Source organism: Cheilinus undulatus, linkage group 22 (assembly GCF_018320785.1).
Source record: "Cheilinus undulatus linkage group 22, ASM1832078v1, whole genome shotgun sequence".
NCBI lineage: Eukaryota > Metazoa > Chordata > Actinopteri > Labriformes > Labridae > Cheilinus > Cheilinus undulatus.
In genome coordinates this window covers 10,907,977-10,927,437 of record NC_054886.1, presented here as the reverse complement: position 1 = coordinate 10,927,437, position 19,461 = coordinate 10,907,977, and the positions used below count along the sequence as shown (strand labels likewise).

The following is a 19,461-nucleotide window of genomic DNA, read 5'->3' as shown; positions in this document are numbered from 1 at the left end:
ACTGATTCTGCAGCTGAATATCAGCAGGTTGGTAGTTTACTCAGTAATTTCTATTTTCATACCAGTGAAAAGGGTTTGGGGAGTTAAGTTGACAATTAGTCTGGATTCATACCACCACCTGGTGGTTGTTGTTTTTCAAAGCAGTCATGGCCCTTACAGGTATCATTGTACAACCCCTCTCTAAAATCAACGTCCTGTAACCCTGCAGGTACATATGGGGACGTTACCTTTCGACTTTCCTACAAAAGTAATCATTTCTGCTGTAAGAATTTTTTAGATGAGTCCAGAAATTCCATAGAAGTTATGGTAATTTGCCTGGAATGTCTAATTTAATTGAAATTTTTGTACCTTATAAAAACTCTAGAAGTTAGAAAAAGTTAGAAAAACTCTAAAAGTACATGGGAATTTGTTAAAAAAAAAATTGGGTGAGGAATTTCCTTCCTAATTTTCATGGATTTTGGGGGAAAGTGTTTGGAAATAGTCCATAACTTTCTTGGAGTTTTGGGGGAATTTGACAAGAAATTTTGGTGGAAATTCACTTGAAATTTGTTTCAAAGGATTTCCTGTGAATTTTTGGTGAATGTTAATGAGATCTTTAGGCTTTTTAAGAAAGGTTTGGGGAACATTTAAGGACATTTAAGTGCATTTTTAAGGGATGTAATAAAAAATACATATATATTTCAAATATTTTTGTCTTGGACTTTTGGTGGAATTTGGGTGGATTTTTCATGTTTTGGAAATCTCTATAATCTTAAAGAAAACTTATAGTCCTTCATAACTTGTGGAGTTTTAGTTCATACTGAGCCGTAAAAAGTTTTAATAGTTCTTCATTAGTCCTTCATCAGGTCTTGAAGTAGCATCTTTAACACTTTCAAAACATTCTTTGTAAAAAAAAAAAATGTCTTCAATCAAGTAAAAAAATAATATTTTCTGTGTTGTACAGTAAGATAAGCCTATCATCCTCATAAGTTTTTGTTGAAAACTACTTCCTGTTCAAAGACGAGGCTTGGGTTTTAGTCTAATCAGGTCCTAGAGAGCCAAAATAAGAGGGACAAATTAAAAATGTCTTTTAAACAAAAGCTCAGGAATCAGGAGGGTAGAACAATCCCTATTTGTCAAAAGTAAATGTTTGTGCTGGGATTTGGTCAAAAATTAAACAAAACCAAATAACAGAGGAGCTTTATCTTAACGTTTTTTCTATCTAGGGTCATTTGCTTTTATTTGAAAGAGAGGGCGGTGGATGGAGTCAGAAACTGGGGAGAGAGAAAGCGGAGGACAACACAGTGGAAAGGGGCCACTAGTCAAGTTTAAACCCAAGGTGCCTATGGTGAGGACAACATCTGAGCATGAGGAGTATAGACACTGGTGGGCTCTGCATGTTTGTGGGTAAAGAAATAATTAATACAGCTGCTGAACGAGGCGGGGCACCAGTGCACAACAGCAACTATCAAACAGCAGTCAAACTTGAGGATTTAATTGGGCTAATAGTTGTTTATGGCGAACCTTAAATCATGGCTGACCTGATGGGAGGATCCTCAGAGGGGACAAATGTGGCCTCAAGTCAGGTTTAGAATCATGTATTGTGTGGTCAGCTATAGTTTATATGTTGTTGGTCAGTAAGTCTCCAGATACACAAATATAAGCGAAAAAATACTAACCTCACTCCTTCCATTGTCAGGTTTGGGTTTGAGGTTCTAAAAATAGTCAAGAAATGGTCAAAATGTGTTTATACTCACCAAATCTTAATGAACTACACATTTTTGTCTCATTTGTAATACTGGATTGGCAAAATTTGGGATGCAACATTATAAAAAATGAAGGACCTAACAGAGAGCCTTGGGGAACCCCGATCTCCATGTTTAGATTGTTAAAATGTCCCATACTTTTCAATGTGCTTTAGTCGTTCTTTTATTGATAAAAAGCATTAAGAATACCAAAGCTATTAATAACATCTGGGTGATTTAATAATGGAGCTGAACTTTTCCATTACATAACAAACATGACACTTCCAACTCTCTGACTTCATCGTTAGCTCCTGACAACTCTAAATGGCAGTCCATGTCCCGGGATGATAACATCAGCGGTACGTAGCGCCTCCTGGCGGTTGACCTCCTGTACTGCAGGGTTCATGCTCAGTTCTCTCCAGCTGTCTTCGTCTGAGCAACACTCAAATAAGTCCCCGGCTATGAACACAGTACCTGCTGAGGTTCCCTTCACCTGTACACTGACGTCCTGTCCTGTGTGACCCGGAGTGGGAACAACGCTCACCTGGAAGAGACACAATCAAAAACACAGGTCTATTTAAGGTTTTTAGCTTTTCCACCTATGTGGAGCTCATTTTATCCACTGTTTTAATAATTTCCCACACAAAGTAAAGGGATAATAAATTGTCAGTTTGTGTTCTTGGATGTAAAAATGTGAAGATAATAAATCAGTGAACAACAATAATAATGACATCCTTGTACTAAAAACAATAATAATTAAATACTACACACATATGTACTGATACACATAACAGTAATAATAAAAGAAATACTACAACTACTAATAATAAAATACTACAACTACTATTAATAATGAAAAAACTAATGACAATTTAAAAAGTACCACTATTAATAACAATGAAATACTAAAAATGATAATAATAATAACAATAAAATACTACAACTAAAATTAATCATGACTGTAAAATTAAAAGATAACCATAATAAAATAATAATACAATAATTGTAAATAATAATAATAATAATAATAATAATTGATAATAATGGTTATAATAATATTAATAATTGTCATAGTGATATTATTCATAATAAAATACAATAAAAATTAAGATAATGAAAACATTACTATTATTTGTATTTTATTGTAGAATAATAGTAATAGTAATCATCATCATAAAAATAATAATGATAATAATATCGATGATAATAACTATTGAGAAAATAATAGTAACAAAATAAAAAATCATGAATATAGTATAATAACTAATATTATTTTGTTATGGATATGATTATTAATACTATAATTATTGTTGGTGTCATATTATTTTATTATTATCATTATTGGTATTATTATTATTATTAATAATAATAATAATAATAACAATGATTAAAAAATGTTACCAAAACAAAAATATTATAATTGATAATAAATAATTACCACTCACGTGCTCGTCGATGACGTAAGTCTCTCCCTCTGACAGTTTGTTTGGACGGTACGTCTCACCTTCGCTTACATCATAGCCAATAATCATGAGCGCGTGCGGGAACAGGTTCAGGTTACCCACGTGGTCAGAGTGTCCGTGAGTGCCCACCACCACCTGCACGTGCCCCGGGTCCATGTCCCGCTTCTCCAGGGCTCCTATGAGGAAGTCCTTGTCCCAGGGTCCTCCAGTGTCCACCAGGATAATCCTCGGTCCGGAGATCAGAGACACGGTACCGTCAGCCCGAAACGAGCCGTCCGGCTGAGAGCGGCAGTACCCCGGTTTCAGAACCGATACCGAGTACGGAGACCCGGGAAAATGAGTCTGAGAGTCCGGTAGAGGGAGAGTCTGGACCCGGGGAGAGTTTGGAAGACCGGTACCGTTCATCATAACAAACTACAGGAACATGAAGTCTTCTTCTACGGTTCCAACCATGGTTAGTAAACTTAGCTTTGGGGTTTTACCGCCACCTACTGGAGCGGGGGGTCAAGAACTAAAAACCTTTTGTATAATTAGAATATTTTAAAACAAAATAAAAAGATAATGGTACAATGAGCGAGTGAGAAACCAGGCAGCCTGGTTCATGGATCCAACATTATCACATACTAAAATGTTGACTGAATGAGCTTCTTTCTTATTCAGTTTTGTCTGAATAAGAAATTATTTCATTTGTCTCCTTCAGTGCAGGGTTTGGCATTGTTGCCTCACAGCAAGAAGGTTTCTGGTTCTAATCCTGATCATAAAAAATGCCAAAACTTTAACATATTACATGTGTTTTTGTTTTTTGGTTGTTTTCATAAGACTGTACAGAAACAGTCAACATTAATCAGCTTAGAAAGTAAAACTTAGAAATGTGCCAGTGTATATCAGTCCAGAAGATGGCGCTAGTGCACTAACTATCAGACAGTCTGCCAGAACAGATCATGTTAAAGGTTTTCACAGGTTTATGGGTTAATGTTGTGTAACTGTAACTTTGTGTCAGGCTAATGATGAAATGTTAACCAACCTTTAACCCCCAGAGTCAATATCACCCACAAACAGAGCTGTCATTTATAAAGCTGAGATCAGAAAAAATCCAAAAAGGTTGGGACACTGTTTAAAATGTAAATAAATAACAGGTCAATGATTTTCAAATCTCATAAACCCATATTTTTTTCACAATAAACATGAATGACTTACCAGATGTTAAAACGGAGACATTTTACCATTTCATGAAAAATACTGGCTCATTTTGAATTTGATGGCAGCAACACATCTCCAAAAAAGTTGGGACAAGGCCAGGTTTACTGCTCTTGACTCAACCTGATTTTTCAAAAATGAGCTGTGGCTCTGAGTAGTGGTCAACAACATCTGTAAATACCGTAACCTTTCCATTATTTATCTCTACTGTAAACAGCTTATTTCATACAACTCTGCATTTTTGCATATCTAATTCTAGCCAGCTCTTCTCTTTTAGATGTATTTCTAATACGACCCCAATTCCCAAAAAAGTCGGGGCGCTGTGTAAAATGTAAATGTAAAATCTTGGTAATTTCTCAGGAATTGCCTCTCTGTACTGGGAAAACCAGCTTTGTTATCCGAAGAAGACAAGATAAGTAAGGTGAAATCTTGTGAAAATGACTGAAATTTTAATTGTTATCACAGAAAAACTAAGTACAACTCCAATTCCAAAAACGTTGGGATGCCGTGTCAATGTTTGAAGATCATTTTGCCTCATATTCATCCCCCATTAATAGAATTCCTTAGAATCACATCATCACCTGTGATCATGTACCTGTTGGAGGTAACCACCAGGAGGACGTTCTAGTTTCTAAGGAAAGAGAATAACTGAGGGCTTTGTGTTTTTATGGTTTGAACCAGTTTAAATCTGGCCAAAGTCCTCATTCAGAAGTGGAGGTAACTTCCAGTAGACGGTTCTATAACGTTTATTACGATCATGATAGGGTCGACTAAAGTTCAGACTCCACCAACACACCAGCAGATAAACAGAGACTTCTCAGACAGAAGGTAGGACATTGATTTTAAGTACTATTGCTTTATTTATACAAATGAAGTTATTGTTATTATCATTCAGATTCAGTATATTTTTTTGTCTAAAAGTTCATATTTTGTTGTGTTTGTTGTGTGTCAACAACAAGTGTGACTGTCAGCAGACTCTGAATGGACAATGGCAGAGAACACGACGCCTGCCTCAGGGACTCAGACTAAATCAGCAGCTAAGAAGAAATGGGTATGCTTTCATTTTTAATTCTAATATAAAGGATGTATTGTGTTGAAAGTAAGGTTCAGATAATAACAAATGCTAACTTAGTGTTAAACACAGGCACACTGATCTAACACAGAGGCAGCGTTTATTCTGAATTTTGAGATTATTGTTTAAATGTTGAGAATAAAGCCTAAATGTGAGATTTAATATTGTCACTTTATGAATACAGTCAAAAATAAGAGTTTAAATAAATGATCAGTGTTCGGGTCTTGTTTAAAGTTAAATAAGGAGGGTTTTTATTTTGCATTTTGAAAATTAAGACAGCATTTCTAAAATTAATGCAAAAACATTAATGCAGATTGTAAAGATTTAGGTTAAAATGTTGAAAATAGCAGGGTTGAATTTAGAGTAGAAGTGGTTCACTGTCTACTTTTGCATGCAAAGGCAGAAAATAGTCGTCAATTTGCATGTGCAAAAACGTGAAAACACAAGTTAATAGATTTACAGAAAAGGACCCTAACCCTTGTCAGTTAATACAAAGTAATGTCAATTAGATAAAAACCTGTAATATAAAATAAGTGACTGCATAAATTTTCATCCCCTTTTAGGTCAGTTTGTGAGGACGGCCTGATCTAGGCAGAGTTACACATGTGCCATATTCCTTCCATCTCTTGATGATGGATTTAAGTGAACTCTAGAGGATGTTCAATGACATGAACACGTTTTTGTATCCATCTCCTGACTTACACTTTTCAATGACCTTTTCTCTGAGCTGCTCTGAGTGTTCCTTTGTCTTAGTGGCGTAATGGTAGCCAGGAATACTGATTAACCAGTCATTCTGACAATGCATCATAAAAACAAAATATCAGCATGATCTGGTAAATTCATTTAACATGCCAATTTAAATGTTACTTTTTTTGGTTTAAAAACTCAAAGATCAGTGTAAATGAAGAAAACAAGGTCTGAACAACATTAAGGAAGAAGCTGGATTTATAAAAACATAAAATGGGGTCAAATTGCTGCAGACATCTTGTTAAGTTAATGTAAAACAGCTCTGTAAAGTTAAATATAGACTTTTATTACACAGTTTAAAATGTTGTTATTGTTCTTCATGGTCTCTTCATTTAACCAGAGTTAAACGGCAGTGGTTCTAAAGTGGTCAGAAACAAGGATCCATGCCCACCCACTCAAGATTGATGAACACCCACACCTTAAAACATTTTAACCATGCACATTTAGTTTATGAATTTTCCTCAGGTAGAGTGAAATTTTGGTCATTTCTTGGGAATTACCTCTCTGTACTGGGGAAACCAGCTTTGTTATCCCAATAAATAACAATAAGTTACAGTAAAATCTTGTGAAAATGGCTGAAATTTTAATTGTTATAACGGGAAAACTAAGTAGAATAAAGACTGCGGATGTATGTCCCCTTCGGACTTCTGTACACCAACATGAAATGTTTTTTTTTTTCCTCAGACCAAAGCTGTGGAGAAAATCATTCAAGCGAGCTCTGCACCCTGGCTGAAACCTGACATCAGTGAGCTCCAGGTAAGCTGTTGAGTCTCTTAACATTCACTGTTTATTAATTTCTGAAATATTTTTAGGTTTTAATGCACATGTTAATATTATATTCCTCCTGCAGATTAAAGGACCTGATGATTTATCAAGCACCGTTCCAGCCTGGATGCCCTCGTGTTTAGCAAAGGTAGCTGAAAGTCCAAGCGAGAGTCAAATAAGTAGACGATGGTGTGTTGAAATCCGTTTTTTCTCTTTTCAGCCTGATCTAAAGTCCATGCAGAGTCTGTCTGAGTGCGTAAAGCTGCTGCAGAAACTCTCAGAGGAGGTCAGCAACATCAATCAGGTAACAGAAAGATATCAGCATCCTCCTTACTTTCATAGTTTTCAAATCTACATGTTTTAACCTGATGCAGTCTCTGATACATCATGGTCAATGGTGTAGAAAAGTACCAAAACTTAGAATAAAGCTACATCATGATTGGCACCATAAAGGTTGGGGTTAAAAAGAGACGGAAAGAACCAGTGATTTAAGAGACAAATAAATCCACCAGAAATGTAAAAAAAAATTCAGAGTAATATCTTAAGCTAACACAGGTTCAAAGTGTATTTCAGATTTATGTGATATGTTCTTTTTGTCCAGGGGAAACATAGCAGAAAGGAGGAAAGAACAGCAGGGGGCAGCAGAGAGCCAGAGAGTCTGGAGATTAGCAAGAGTCTGATCCTGAGCTGGGCCTCAGAGCTGGAGATGAACATGGTCAGTACTCTTTCATTTACTTATAGCCTACATTGACTTAAACATAAAAAATATTTAGAATCATGTTTACATATTTTACAGTAAATCAACAAACCCGAGGTTCTGTTTTATCTCCAGGCCAACATGAAAACTAGAGGGACTAATGTAAAGAGCAGAAGAAGAGAGAAAGAGAGACCAGAGGAGGAGAAACTCAACGACAGACTGCAGCAGTGGGCTGTAGAGCTGAGGCATATTAAAGAGGTCTGTTTAGGAGATGAGTTCTCATGTTTGGGGATATAAATACATGTCAGGATGTGTCATATATCCTGTCCTAAATCTCAAATTGTACCCCCAGGCTCACGGTGTGTCTGATGATGAGCTGAAGAAGCTGCTGTATCCCAAAGGATCTAACAAGTCCAGGATGTCAGCCATTCTTCCTCTGCTGGAGTTTGTGGCCTGGTCTCTGCTGGCTGACGATACTGAGGTGAGTTTCTGTTGGTTTCTATTTATAGTACGTTTTATTAGGGATGTCATAGATTTTATTACCAAACTTCTTAGACTTGATGTTGACTTTTAGTCTGTGGACTTTTGTTTTTGAAACATTCTGGTTTCCTGATTAAATGTTGCCAACTAAATACTTATTTTTTGGCTATAATCAAAATTCATATTCTTCCATATCATATCAAAAAGGATCAGATCAGATAGTACCAGATCGTATTTTATCAGATCATCCCATCTTGTCTCGTCTTATCTAATGTAATTTTAGCTGATATCGTATCAACGTTTTATACTGTTTTGCACCTTTTTTGTGGCATCATGTGCTCTTGTAACATAACATAATGTAACATACTGAATGGCAACCTACTTTATCTCACATATTCAATTATAATGAAACAAAAATGTTACATTAATGTAACATAAATGTAACATGTCTTCTCCTATCCAATGTATTGTATCCTTTCGTATTGTATTGTTTCATAACATTATGTAACATAACATTACTTGACATGACATAAATTAATCAGTGAAACATGACATACCTCATCTTGTCTTCATCTTACTGTATCCCGTAATATGTTGTATTTCATTGTATGTTGTTGTACTGTAACATTAAGTGTTAGTCATCTTTTGTGACATATGTCAATGTAACATACATGTAACATAAGCTTACAAAAGGTGCCTTAACCCACTATCACATTAAAGTAATGTTAATGTAGCATTAACATGATGTAATGTAACATAATGTTACGTACTTTATTGTAACATATATTTTCCTACTGTATATAATTATATTATATCATAAAGTAACATAATATAACTTGTTGTAACATAACATAATGAAATGTGAGGTAAATGTATATGTAACATTATGTTAATGTTACAATTACATTAATGTTGCATTAATGTAAATATTACCTTAACGTAAACATTACCTTTACATAAACATCACATTAATGTAATGTTAACATAACGTAAAAGTTACCTAAACATTATGTTGCATTAACCTTAACATTAACCTTGCAAAGCAGATGGATACGCCCATTTCCAGGTTTCTCACTGGCAAATCTTGATGAAAACTGCCATCTTGTTAAGCTCCCATCTGAACCGTTTGGGCCCGTTTAGAAAGTGACAGGACCAATCAGCGACGAGGGGCAGTACTTTCAGGCGCAGCAGAGTCGTGACATTAACAAGCAGCAGCAAGAGCTGGTGCAGTTATGGAGGAAGAGATTAGCGTGGATGTTGCTAAAGCACCAGTTTTATCAGAACTTGACAACATTTCTTAGTTAAAAGCAGAACAAAGAACAGCAGTGAGTTGTTTTCTTTTCAAAACGCCAAAGTCAAGTACTTACATGTCCATAGTCGCCATGTTTCACATTATTCCTCAGTAGCTGCGCACAGGCAGCTCAATAGCGGCTACGTCATGTGTTTTGTTGCTCTGATTGGCCCATAGAGATGTGACAGACAGAACGTTCACCCAATCACACTCTGAGTTTTTTCAAAGCCTCTGCCTTTTCTCAAATGTTTCCTGTTGAGGCTTTCCCAGATGGATGTGTGAAACAAATCTGGCGTGTCAGGTTACCTTAACATTACATTACATAAAACTTACATTAATGTAAATGTCTAACCCTAACATACAATGTTTATGTAGCACAAACGCAAGGTTAATGTAAATGTTCAATCAATGTAAACATTACAAGCATAAATGATACACTCTCATAATTTCATGTTTACATTATGTAAACATTGCGTTAATGTTATGTTTGCGTAATGTTAATGCCACATAAACATAATGTTTTAGTAATGTAAATGACACATTAAGGCAAATGTAACATTAAAGTTAATGTTTCATTATCATAATGTAATGTTTACTTTACATAAACATTATGATCATGTAACATTTGCGAAAACATTATTTTTGGATACCTTCTCATAACTTAGCATCAAGTGACTTTTCAATTTTATCGTAACATATTATGTTGTATTGTATCACAGAGTACGGTACCAAATTGTTAGTTAGTGTTTTATCATCTTGTTTGGCCATGTTCCATCTCTCTCATCATATCTAATCACATTTTATATTGTATCATGTCTTTTAAAAAAATGTACCACAAATTTTCTAATCGATTTAGATATCAAATAATCTTATCTGGTATTTTCTTATCTTTCCTCGTCTTCCATCACATTGTATTTTTCCATATCATATCAAATATTGTGTCATTTCATCTCATCATTACCTATCATATCATATCCTGTTATATTTTCATACTGTATTATTTAATATCTTAGCATATATTATTGTACTGGATCAGATCAGATTGTGTCAATCGTTTCCTGTTGTGTCCAAAAATGGGTCTTTCCACCTTTTCATGCTGTGACATTACTGCTGATAAATAAGGAATAATCTGATTACTGATGAGTGTACACATGATGTGGAACATGTTTAAACCAGACATGAGGTAAAGAGGAGAAAGAACAGAAAAAAACATGTTCAAATTGATAACAGCAGACGGTAATGTGAGATGAATTTAAACCTGCAGGAAGCTGTCTCAAAGATGTGGCTGCCAAGCAAACAGAAAGCGTGGAAGACGACGAGCGGAAACCCCAAATACATCCCGAACTCTGGTGAGTCAGCTGACATCCTTTACTGGTCTATATCTGTATTTCTCATTTAGATTGCCTTGTGGAGTGCCTGCTCTCACTATATGGAGCTTATTTAAATTTTTTTATGAGTGTTTGATTTTTGTTTTTAATAACTTGCTGTTATGTTTTTATTTGTTTGTGTTTCAGTGTGGCAGTGGATTCAGAGCGCTGCAGGTAATCAACACTCACAATCAACGACGGACATATTAAGATGGAAAACAGACTGTTGAACTGTTGAACCTAACTTTGACTTTGACATATGTGCTATTATCACTTCTACTCCTGATGTTTCTCTGTCTCTTTCTCTAATCCAGTGTCTGTACGGTTTGACGTCTCCACATGTCACCCCTGGCTCAAGGTCTCCTCAGACCGTCTGCATCTCTCTGAGGCAGAGCTTCCCTCCTCATCTCCCTCACAGAGTCAGAGCGACCTCAAGCGGCCCTTTGTGCTGGGTGACACCATCATCTCTGCTGGGAGACACTACTGGGAGGTGGAGGTGTTGTCTGAAGGCTACTGGAGGTTTGGAGTGATGTCCAAGTCCGCTCTGAAGAAGAAAAGCCCCACCCTGTTCCCTCGTGGAGGTTTCTACACCCTGTTAAGGGCGTCTAGATTCTGGGCATGTGACAACACACCTGTTAACCTGCAGAAGGTGACCGTACCTACACGGGTCGGAGTGTACGTGGATGTGGAGGAGGGTCAGGTGTCGTTTTATGATGCAGCTCAAAGGGTTCACGTCTACACCTTCTCTGATACCTTCAAACACGGTTTGATCCCTGTGTTTGGGTGGCTGGAAAAAGACACGCTACTGAGAATCAGACCAGCTGACCTACCAGCCAACGCTCAGGGAAAACATGTAACAGTGATGGATGCTTGAAGGGAACATGCTGCTTTAAATTTCATTTTACTCTGATTTCCTGTGATAATGAGTATATAACTGTTGCTTTATGAAGATCTTCAGAAGGTCTCCTGGGTTCTGTTTGAAAATTATTCTCTCTTATAATTTAGGCTGAATTTGGGGTAACAACCCCAACTTACTGTCTGTCTCATGCTAACTGTCTTTTGTTGGCAACTTTTGGAAAAGTGAGTGAACTGGCGAGGAGCGAGGGTATCCTCGCTCCTCGCCAGTTCAACCCACCTTTCCAAAATTTGCCAACTATGGTCTACTATTTGCAAAAAATGGAAAAAAATGAAAAAAAAAAAGTCACCAGCATCCTCAGCTTCACAAACATTCCATCCTCTGCCTTTTGCATGCACTCCACCTCATCATCCATCCCCACTAACCTAGGAGTGTTATCCATTTTTGCATATTTTCACCACACTTCTCTGTAGGAGGAAGAGGACACCAGCATGCACGTTTCTTTACAAAGTCACACTGCCATCTACTGGCCTAGCATGTATTCATAGCTTTCAGAATTAAGGTTTCTGTGCTCTGCATTCATATGACACCAAAGCTGGTAAAAAGTCCTGCAAGTCGTCCAAGGTCATTTTTGAGTTTTTTACACATTATGAAAGCATAGAGTCCAAGCTTTCAAACGGTCTATCGCACACCTTAATCTGAGCATATTTTACAAAGATATGCTCATTTGAATGTTAACTTCTAGTTCCTGTTTGTTCTGAGAAAAACAGACTCAAAGTTTCAGGACTTCTCCTACCTTCAGGCAAGCCGGGAGATGGGTGTGAACAATAGGGCCACATTTACATAAAGTCCACCCAAACCAAGCTTCTGAATCGGACTGAGCTCATCAAAATATTCCCAAAGCAAATCCGCCGTCATCAAACTTGCCCTGTCGAGTGATCTTGAAGTTGTCCGAAGTCTGTTGATAATTCTTGCTGCTTCTTCATCATCTCTTCTACTTTTCTTCGCTGCAGGGTGCATCTTGAGGCTTGTTGATAAAGGTGATAACTAGAAACAGCTGTATACGTGCCGAGGGGGGTGGCGTTTGAGCCATGCGGTGTTTGTTATTGTCCATCTCAATAGGCAAAACTGGGAACAATGGCAGACTGAGTGGCCAATTATCACCCTGCAGTTTCGCTTTCCCCTCCCCTCAATATCCTTGCAGCAACTGCGAGAATAGGGCATTTTAAAACACAAAATTAACGCTTTTAAATATCACATTGTGTTACTTTTTTCATCGACTGAGTAGTTTAAATGTCGGACTTGCATGAAATGAGAAAAAACGGAAAATGATCATTTTGAAGAAAACGACTTTGTATCCATTTTTCTCAACAACCGGGAAACCGTCTTGCAGGAACTTCATCTGGCTTCGGTCACATATCGGTATTTATCGAGATTCAAATGATCTGTTTCATTCGAAGAAAGTACCATGTGTCCTCCCTGAAGATCTTGTTCTTATCAGTTACTTCCATTATATTTTTCTTATCACTACATCTTCCAGTGTCTGCACTCTGCCACCTTTAACACAATAAAAGATGGAAATCCTAAATTCATCTCTGTCCTTTGTGTTTTATTCTTCCTTTATTTACAGAAGAAAATACTCCATCAATTTAAAGGAGGAAAAGATTAAGATTAGACAGATTAAATGGAAAAAAATACACACATTATGAAATACCACATGATTTTTAATGTTTCTGTTTTGTTGGTTTTTGCTACCCTTTGACTGTTTGTTTCATGACTCGGCTGGTTTTGGGTTCTAGTCATGATTAAACAGAATACGAGGGAGTAGGGGGAGGTAGAGCGTTATGACTCCTCATCCAAATCAACTGACTGGCCTGAACTGCATCATCTGAAATCTCCTTAACTGTCTTTTGCAACTCCTGTCCCTGCAACCCCCAGTTCTCTGAGTAATGAAACCGCTGACCTTGCTACAGACCCTCTACATCCCACTTCTACTGGACGAGTCCTAACTTACATCGACAGTAGAAAATAGATATCAGCTGCAATTTCCAGTAAATACTAATGCACAATGTCTAATTCCAGTCTACACTGCTAGGGGTCAGTTCTCCTGGTCCTCCACCCTTGCCTGCCGTCCGGTCTTTATTGCACCTGATCCTCATGCCTGAGATTCCTCAGGAGGGTGGTTGGGCTCAGCCTTATAGATAGAGCGAGGAACTCAAGACATCTGGAAGGATCTCGAGGTGGAGGTGCTGCTCCTCACATTTAAAGGAGCTAATTGAGGTGGTTTGGGCATCTGATCAGGATGCCTCCTGGGTGCCTTCCTGTGGAGATCTTCCAGGCACGCCTAACTGGGAAGAGACTATCCCATCTGGCATGGGAGTGCCTCAGAAAAACTCAGGAAGAACTGAGTGCTGCCATTGCGACCTGACCCCGGATAAGTGGAAGAAGATGGATGAATGGATGTGTACTAATTACGACTTTGACCACAAGTATACCAGCATTTTTTTATTATATGGGGACAGGATTTAGCATTTTATGTTCAAGTAACTAATTACGTTTACTCATATTACTGTCATTGAGTAGTTTTCGCATACTTTCACTTTATGAGTAGTCTTAAAAATCTCTAATTTTACTTTTCTACATACTTCTTGTTCTGTCCTTAAGGTCATCACACACAGGGTCTATTATTTTCTGCTGCTTTTTTTCAGCTCTATAATCTGAGAAAACGTCACCTTTCTTTGGGCCAAATTCATACAATGTGGCAAATTGTTTTGTACTGCAAGCCTGTGACTCCATCACACCTTTAAAATCACACTGGATCCACCCAGCGTGCACACACTCATGCATAATAGCGCTGAGCCAAGTTGGAGAGAACTTTTTCATCCTGTCTCTCTTGGTCCTCCTGCAGACTTTGCATTTTTAGCGATCTCTGCCATGCTACACTGTGAGACATGAATCTTACACAACATCAAGTTTGATGTGTGCAGACTGAATGATTACAACTCCCACTAAACAGCAGGCTGAATTGCAGGCTACGATGTACAGTGATGTGTAAAGTAATAAATGTCATCAGTGTGCCATATCAGTGTGCATCATCCATCTATGCTGACAGTGCCATGGTAAATCATAGAGCACAGCAGTTACAAACCCAATGTAAATATAGCATTCATAGGCTTAGAAAAACATCTGGATCATGATTTTCCTCTTGTTGGAATCCCACAAACTTCTGCATTTTGGCATTGTCTCCATTCTAATGCAAACTTGTTTGTTGGGACTAGTGTCGTATTTATAGTGACATCATTTCATCCTGCATTTCTACTCGTTGGTTCGTCAACGTAGGTCTTAGCTGCAGTCATGTCGTGAGATATTCATCCTACATTTCTGACACTGTCAGAATTTTATCCCAGGATATCTTGGGTCGTAAGACCATGACAACAGCCGTCTGTCCCAGTGAGGACCATCGTTTTAGAGCCACAACCAAAGATATCACCACGACTGGTCATCTTTGGTCTGGGACAGCCCAGAATCACACAGTGTAGACTAGGTGTTAGATGGCTTTGAGTACAAACTTCTGCCTTTATCTGTTATAATTCCAAAGTTGATATCCACATAATACACAGACAAATTACAATGTTTAAAGTGGGGCAGCAGACTCCAATCCAAATCATCAATGTGTAAAAATCATTAGCACACCATGAGCTCCATTTTATTTCTCAACATAAACGTGCAAAAATTCAGATGAAAGAAACGGACTCTGTGTGCAAAGGCCTAAAGAAGGTGACGATGTAGAGTCTGGATGAGGTGATAGTCATTCCTAGAGAAGAAACAATCAGAAAAGAGCTAAAGGTAAATGGGAAAAATGCAAAATCTAAAGTAGACACAGGCTGTAGATACACTAGAATGTCAAGTAGGGTATTTTAGAAGGAGCACCAGGGATATTCAGGATGCTACACCCGAAGTATGTGAAGGAGAGGAATCGCAGGTCATTCCTTCCTGCGGCTGTTAGGCTCCACAACAAAAAGTGTTCCAAATAAAAACTATTGTGCAATAACTAATATTTATATGTATAATCCCTACAAGTTTGTTTATATATATTTGTGCATGTATATTTGTGTATATAGGTGTACGTATAAATGTCTCCTGTAAATACTATTTATACATTTTTAATTTGTAAATTACATTTTTATATGTCCTATTAGTATTTATTCATTGTACTTGTCGAATGCTCTTTTTACTCTCTTGTGTGCTTTGTTTACACCACTCTTGCTGCTGTGAATTTGGAATTTCCCTTTCTGGGACTAATAAAGGGATATCTCTTCTAATCTTATCTAAGAGGTCTGTTTGGGAAAAGAGTTCTTATGTTTGAAGATACACATGCGTTGAAACACTCACATTGTCAGGATGTATCATATATCCTATCAATAATTATATATTGTCATCCAGGCTCACAGAGCTCACTGAGCTGAATCTGCTGGATCCTGAAGAACCCAGAAAGTCCAAGATGGCATCTATTCTTCTTCTGCAGGAGAATGCACCCTAGGCTCGGGTGAATACTGAGACTGCCTTAAGTCTCATCTGAGTCTGTGTTTAGAAATATAAGAAAAAGAATCAATAATCACCAAAACATTAGTTACTCTCAAAGAATAATCTATTCACTGCATTCCTTTCCTCACCTTACCACCACTGCTATGTCCCATTGATAGTAAAACCCTTCATCCCTCCTGAAATCATTTCACACTCCTCTGCCTTTGGCTCTGCTTGACACAGGAAGCTGTGCTCCCATGACCCTGTAAAACTGTAGTCGGGACTCAAACACCCTTACTCTTTTGTCAGATATTCAGCAGTCATTTTAGTAGACCCTGCAGCTCCACGCCTGGCTGCAATGACTCTGCTGTTTATTAAAACTGGGTTATATTGATCATTTCAATCTCTTCTGCAATCATTCATCTGCTTTTAACAGTGACTGACAATACAATACTCATCATGATACAGAGGCCACAACAGGATATATATCGCAATACACAGGCTCCGATTCAATACGTATAACAATAACAGAGGCCATGATGTGATACATACAGATAACTATTTAATCACTGTACACATTTAATTTAATTTCATAAACATGATGTTATAAACATGTCTTACAACAAACTCCGGCAGCCTGTCATTATTGTAGTGGACAACAGAAGAGGTGACCTTTAAAGGTTTTTAAACTCCATCCATCCATCCATCTTCTTCTGCTTATCTGAGATCGGGTCACGGGGGCAGCAGCCCAAGCAGGGAAGCCCAGACTTTCCTCTCTTCGGAGGAACTTTCCCGGCCTATTCGTCCAGCTCTTCCCAGGGGATCCCGAGGCGTTCCCAGGCCAGCCGAGCGACATAGTCTCTCCAGCGTGTCCTGAGCCCTAATCCTGAGGCCACCAAACCGGACACCCTCAACGCCCTGGCTGCGCCTAGAAATTCTGTCCATAAAAGTTATAAACAGAACCAGTGACAAAGGGCAGCTCTGGCGGAGTCCAACACGCACCGGGAACGAGTCCAACTTGCTTCCGGCAATACGGACCAAGCTCTGGCACCGGTCGTGCAGGGGCCGAATTGCCCTTATCAGGGGGTCCAGCACCCCATACTCCCAGAGCACCCTCCACAGGATTCCTCGTGGGACACAGTCGAATGCCTTCTCCAGATCCACAAAACACATGTAGATTGGTTGGACAAACTCCCATGCACCCTGTGGGACCCTACCGAGTGTAGAGTTGGTCCACTGTTCCACGGCCAGGACGAAAACCACATTGCTCCTCCTGAATCTGAGGATCGACTATCCGACGGACCTTTCTCTCCAGGACCCCCGAATAGACCTTACCGGGGAGGCTGAGGAGTGTGATCCCTCTATAATGGGAACACACCCTCCAGTCCCCCTTCTTAAAGAGGGCCACCACCCCAGTCTGCCAGTCCAGGGGCACTGTTTCTGATGCCCAGGTGATGTTGCAAAGGCGTGTCAGCCAAGACAGCCCTACAACATCCAGAGTCTTGAGGAACTCAGGGCGGATCTCATCCACCCCCGGGGCCCTGCCACCAAGGAGCTTTCTGACCACCTTGGCAACCTCAGCCCCAGAGACAGAAGAGCCCACACCCATGTCCCCAGACTCTGCTTCCTCATCGGAAGGTGTGTCAATGGGATTGAGGAGGTCTTCAAAGTATTCCTTCCACCGACCCACAACGTCCTGAGTCAAGGTCAACAGCACGCCATTTCCACCGTACAAGGTGTTGAAAACGCACTGCATCACCCTCATGAGACACCGGATGGTGGTCCAGAATCTTCTTGAAGCCGTACGGAAGTCATTCTCCATGGCCTCTCCAAACTTCTCCCATGTCCAATTTTTTGCCTTGGCAACCTCTGAAGCTGCAAACTGCTTGGCCTGCCAGTACCTGTCAGCTGCCTCTGGAGTCCCACAGGCCAAAAAGGCCTGATAAGACTCATTCTTCAGCTTGATGGTGCCTCTCACCGCCGGTGTCCACAAGCGGGTTCAGGGGCTGCTGCCACGACAGGCACCGACCACCTTACGGCCGCAGCTCCTATCAGCCGCCTCGACAATAGAGGCACGGAACACGGCCCACTTGGACTCAATGTCCCCTGCCTCCCCTGGAACGTGGTTGAAGCTCTTTCGGAGGTGAGAGTTGAAGTACCTTCTGACAGGGGACTCTGCCAGGCGTTCCCAGCAGACCCTCACCATACATTTGGGCCTGCCAGGTCTGACCGGCTTCCTCCCCCACCAGCGGAGCCAACTCACAACCAGGTGGTGATCAGTTGACAGCTCCACCCCTCTCTTTACCTGAGTGTCCAGGAAATGTGGCCGCAAGTCCAATGATACGACTACAAAGTCGATCATCAAACCGCAACCTAGGGTGTCCTGGTGCCAAGTGCACATATGGACACCCTTATGCCTGAACATGGTGTTTGTTATAGACATCCCATGACGAGCACAGAATTCCAGCAACAGAACACCACTCGGGTTCAGATCAGGGGGGCCGTTCCTCCCAATCACCCCCTTCCAGGTCTCACTGTCATTGTCCACATGAGCACTGAGGTCTCCCAGCAGGATGATGGAGTCCCCGGAAGGAGCACTCTCCAGCACCCCCTCCAGCGACTCCAAAAGGGTGGGTATTCTGAGCTGCTGTTCGGTGCATACGCACAAACAACAGTCAGGACCCGTCCCCCCACCCGAAGGTGGAGGAAGGCTACCCTCTCGTCCCCTCACCCGAAGGTGGAGGGGAGGCTACCCTCTCGTCCACCGGGGTAAACCCCAATGTACAGGCTGCCAGCCAGGAGGCAATCAGTATGCCTACACCTGCTCGGCACCTCTCACCAGGTGCAACTCCAGAGTGGAAAAGAGTCCAACCCCTCTCAAGAGGACTGGTTCCAGAGCCCAAGCTGTGCGTCGAGGTGAGACCAACTATATCTAGCCGGTACCGCTCAACCTCACTCACAAGCTCAGGCTCCTCCCCCACCAGAGAGGTGACATTCCATGTCCCCAGCACCAGCCTCTGCAGCCGAGGATTGGACCGCCAAGGTCCCCATCTTCGGCCGCCGCCCATCCAACCTCTATGTCCCCTCCTACGGGTGGTGAGTCCATGGGAGGGGGGACCCACGTTGTCTCTTTGGGCTGTGCCCGGCTGGGCCCCATGGGTGCAGGCCCAGCCACCAGGCGCTCGCCATCGAGCCCCACTCCCAGGCCTGGCTCCAGGAGGGGGCCCCTGTGACCCACGTCCGGGCAAGGGAGATCTAGTACCTTTGAATAAAGTTAT

General features: G+C 40.1%; 2 protein-coding genes across 5 annotated transcripts; one reads left to right on the top strand and one right to left on the bottom strand.

Moving 5' to 3' along the window:
- Positions 1-1,940: 1,940 nt before the first annotated feature.
- mblac1 (metallo-beta-lactamase domain containing 1) lies at positions 1,941-3,595 on the bottom strand. 2 transcript variants are annotated; one of them, XM_041778713.1, is made up of 2 exons: positions 3,163-3,595; positions 1,941-2,268 (listed from the first exon to the last, which is right to left on the bottom strand). In XM_041778713.1, the coding sequence occupies exons 1-2, from the start codon at positions 3,593-3,595 to the stop codon at positions 2,168-2,170; spliced, it is 534 nt and encodes a 177-aa protein (XP_041634647.1). In that variant the 3' UTR covers positions 1,941-2,167. The 2 variants fall into 2 exon arrangements, with proteins under 2 accessions (XP_041634647.1, XP_041634646.1); XM_041778712.1 differs by having other exon boundaries at positions 3,170-3,595.
- LOC121504094 (nuclear factor 7, brain-like) lies at positions 3,515-11,922 on the top strand. Of its 3 annotated transcripts, none has more exons than XM_041778708.1 (12): positions 3,515-3,641; positions 5,149-5,212; positions 5,344-5,435; positions 6,888-6,959; positions 7,054-7,116; positions 7,189-7,272; positions 7,570-7,683; positions 7,801-7,923; positions 8,018-8,146; positions 10,701-10,785; positions 10,951-10,977; positions 11,118-11,922. In XM_041778708.1, exons 3-12 carry the CDS (start codon positions 5,373-5,375, stop codon positions 11,675-11,677), a joined length of 1,320 nt encoding a protein of 439 aa, XP_041634642.1. In that variant the 5' UTR covers positions 3,515-3,641; positions 5,149-5,212; positions 5,344-5,372; the 3' UTR covers positions 11,678-11,922. The 3 variants fall into 3 exon arrangements, with proteins under 3 accessions (XP_041634642.1, XP_041634643.1, XP_041634644.1); XM_041778709.1 differs by having other exon boundaries at positions 3,554-3,641; positions 5,066-5,212; XM_041778710.1 differs by lacking the exon at positions 5,149-5,212 and having other exon boundaries at positions 3,624-3,641.
- The last annotated feature ends 7,539 nt before the right edge of the window (positions 11,923-19,461 follow it).

Excerpts from the sequence above, each read along its gene's own strand:
- mblac1 (XM_041778712.1), bottom strand. The coding sequence starts at position 3,595 with ATGATGAACGGTACCGGTCTTCCAAACTCTCCCCGGGTCCAGACTCTC. Across the intron at positions 2,269-3,169 it reads CTTACGTCATCGACGAGCAC|GTGAGCGTTGTTCCCACTCC; the intron begins GTGAGTGGTAAT and ends TGTCTCTTCCAG.
- LOC121504094 (XM_041778708.1), top strand. The coding sequence starts at position 5,373 with ATGGCAGAGAACACGACGCCTGCCTCAGGGACTCAGACTAAATCAGCA. Across the intron at positions 7,924-8,017 it reads AGCTGAGGCATATTAAAGAG|GCTCACGGTGTGTCTGATGA; the intron begins GTCTGTTTAGGA and ends TTGTACCCCCAG. Across the intron at positions 10,978-11,117 it reads GTGGATTCAGAGCGCTGCAG|TGTCTGTACGGTTTGACGTC; the intron begins GTAATCAACACT and ends TCTCTAATCCAG.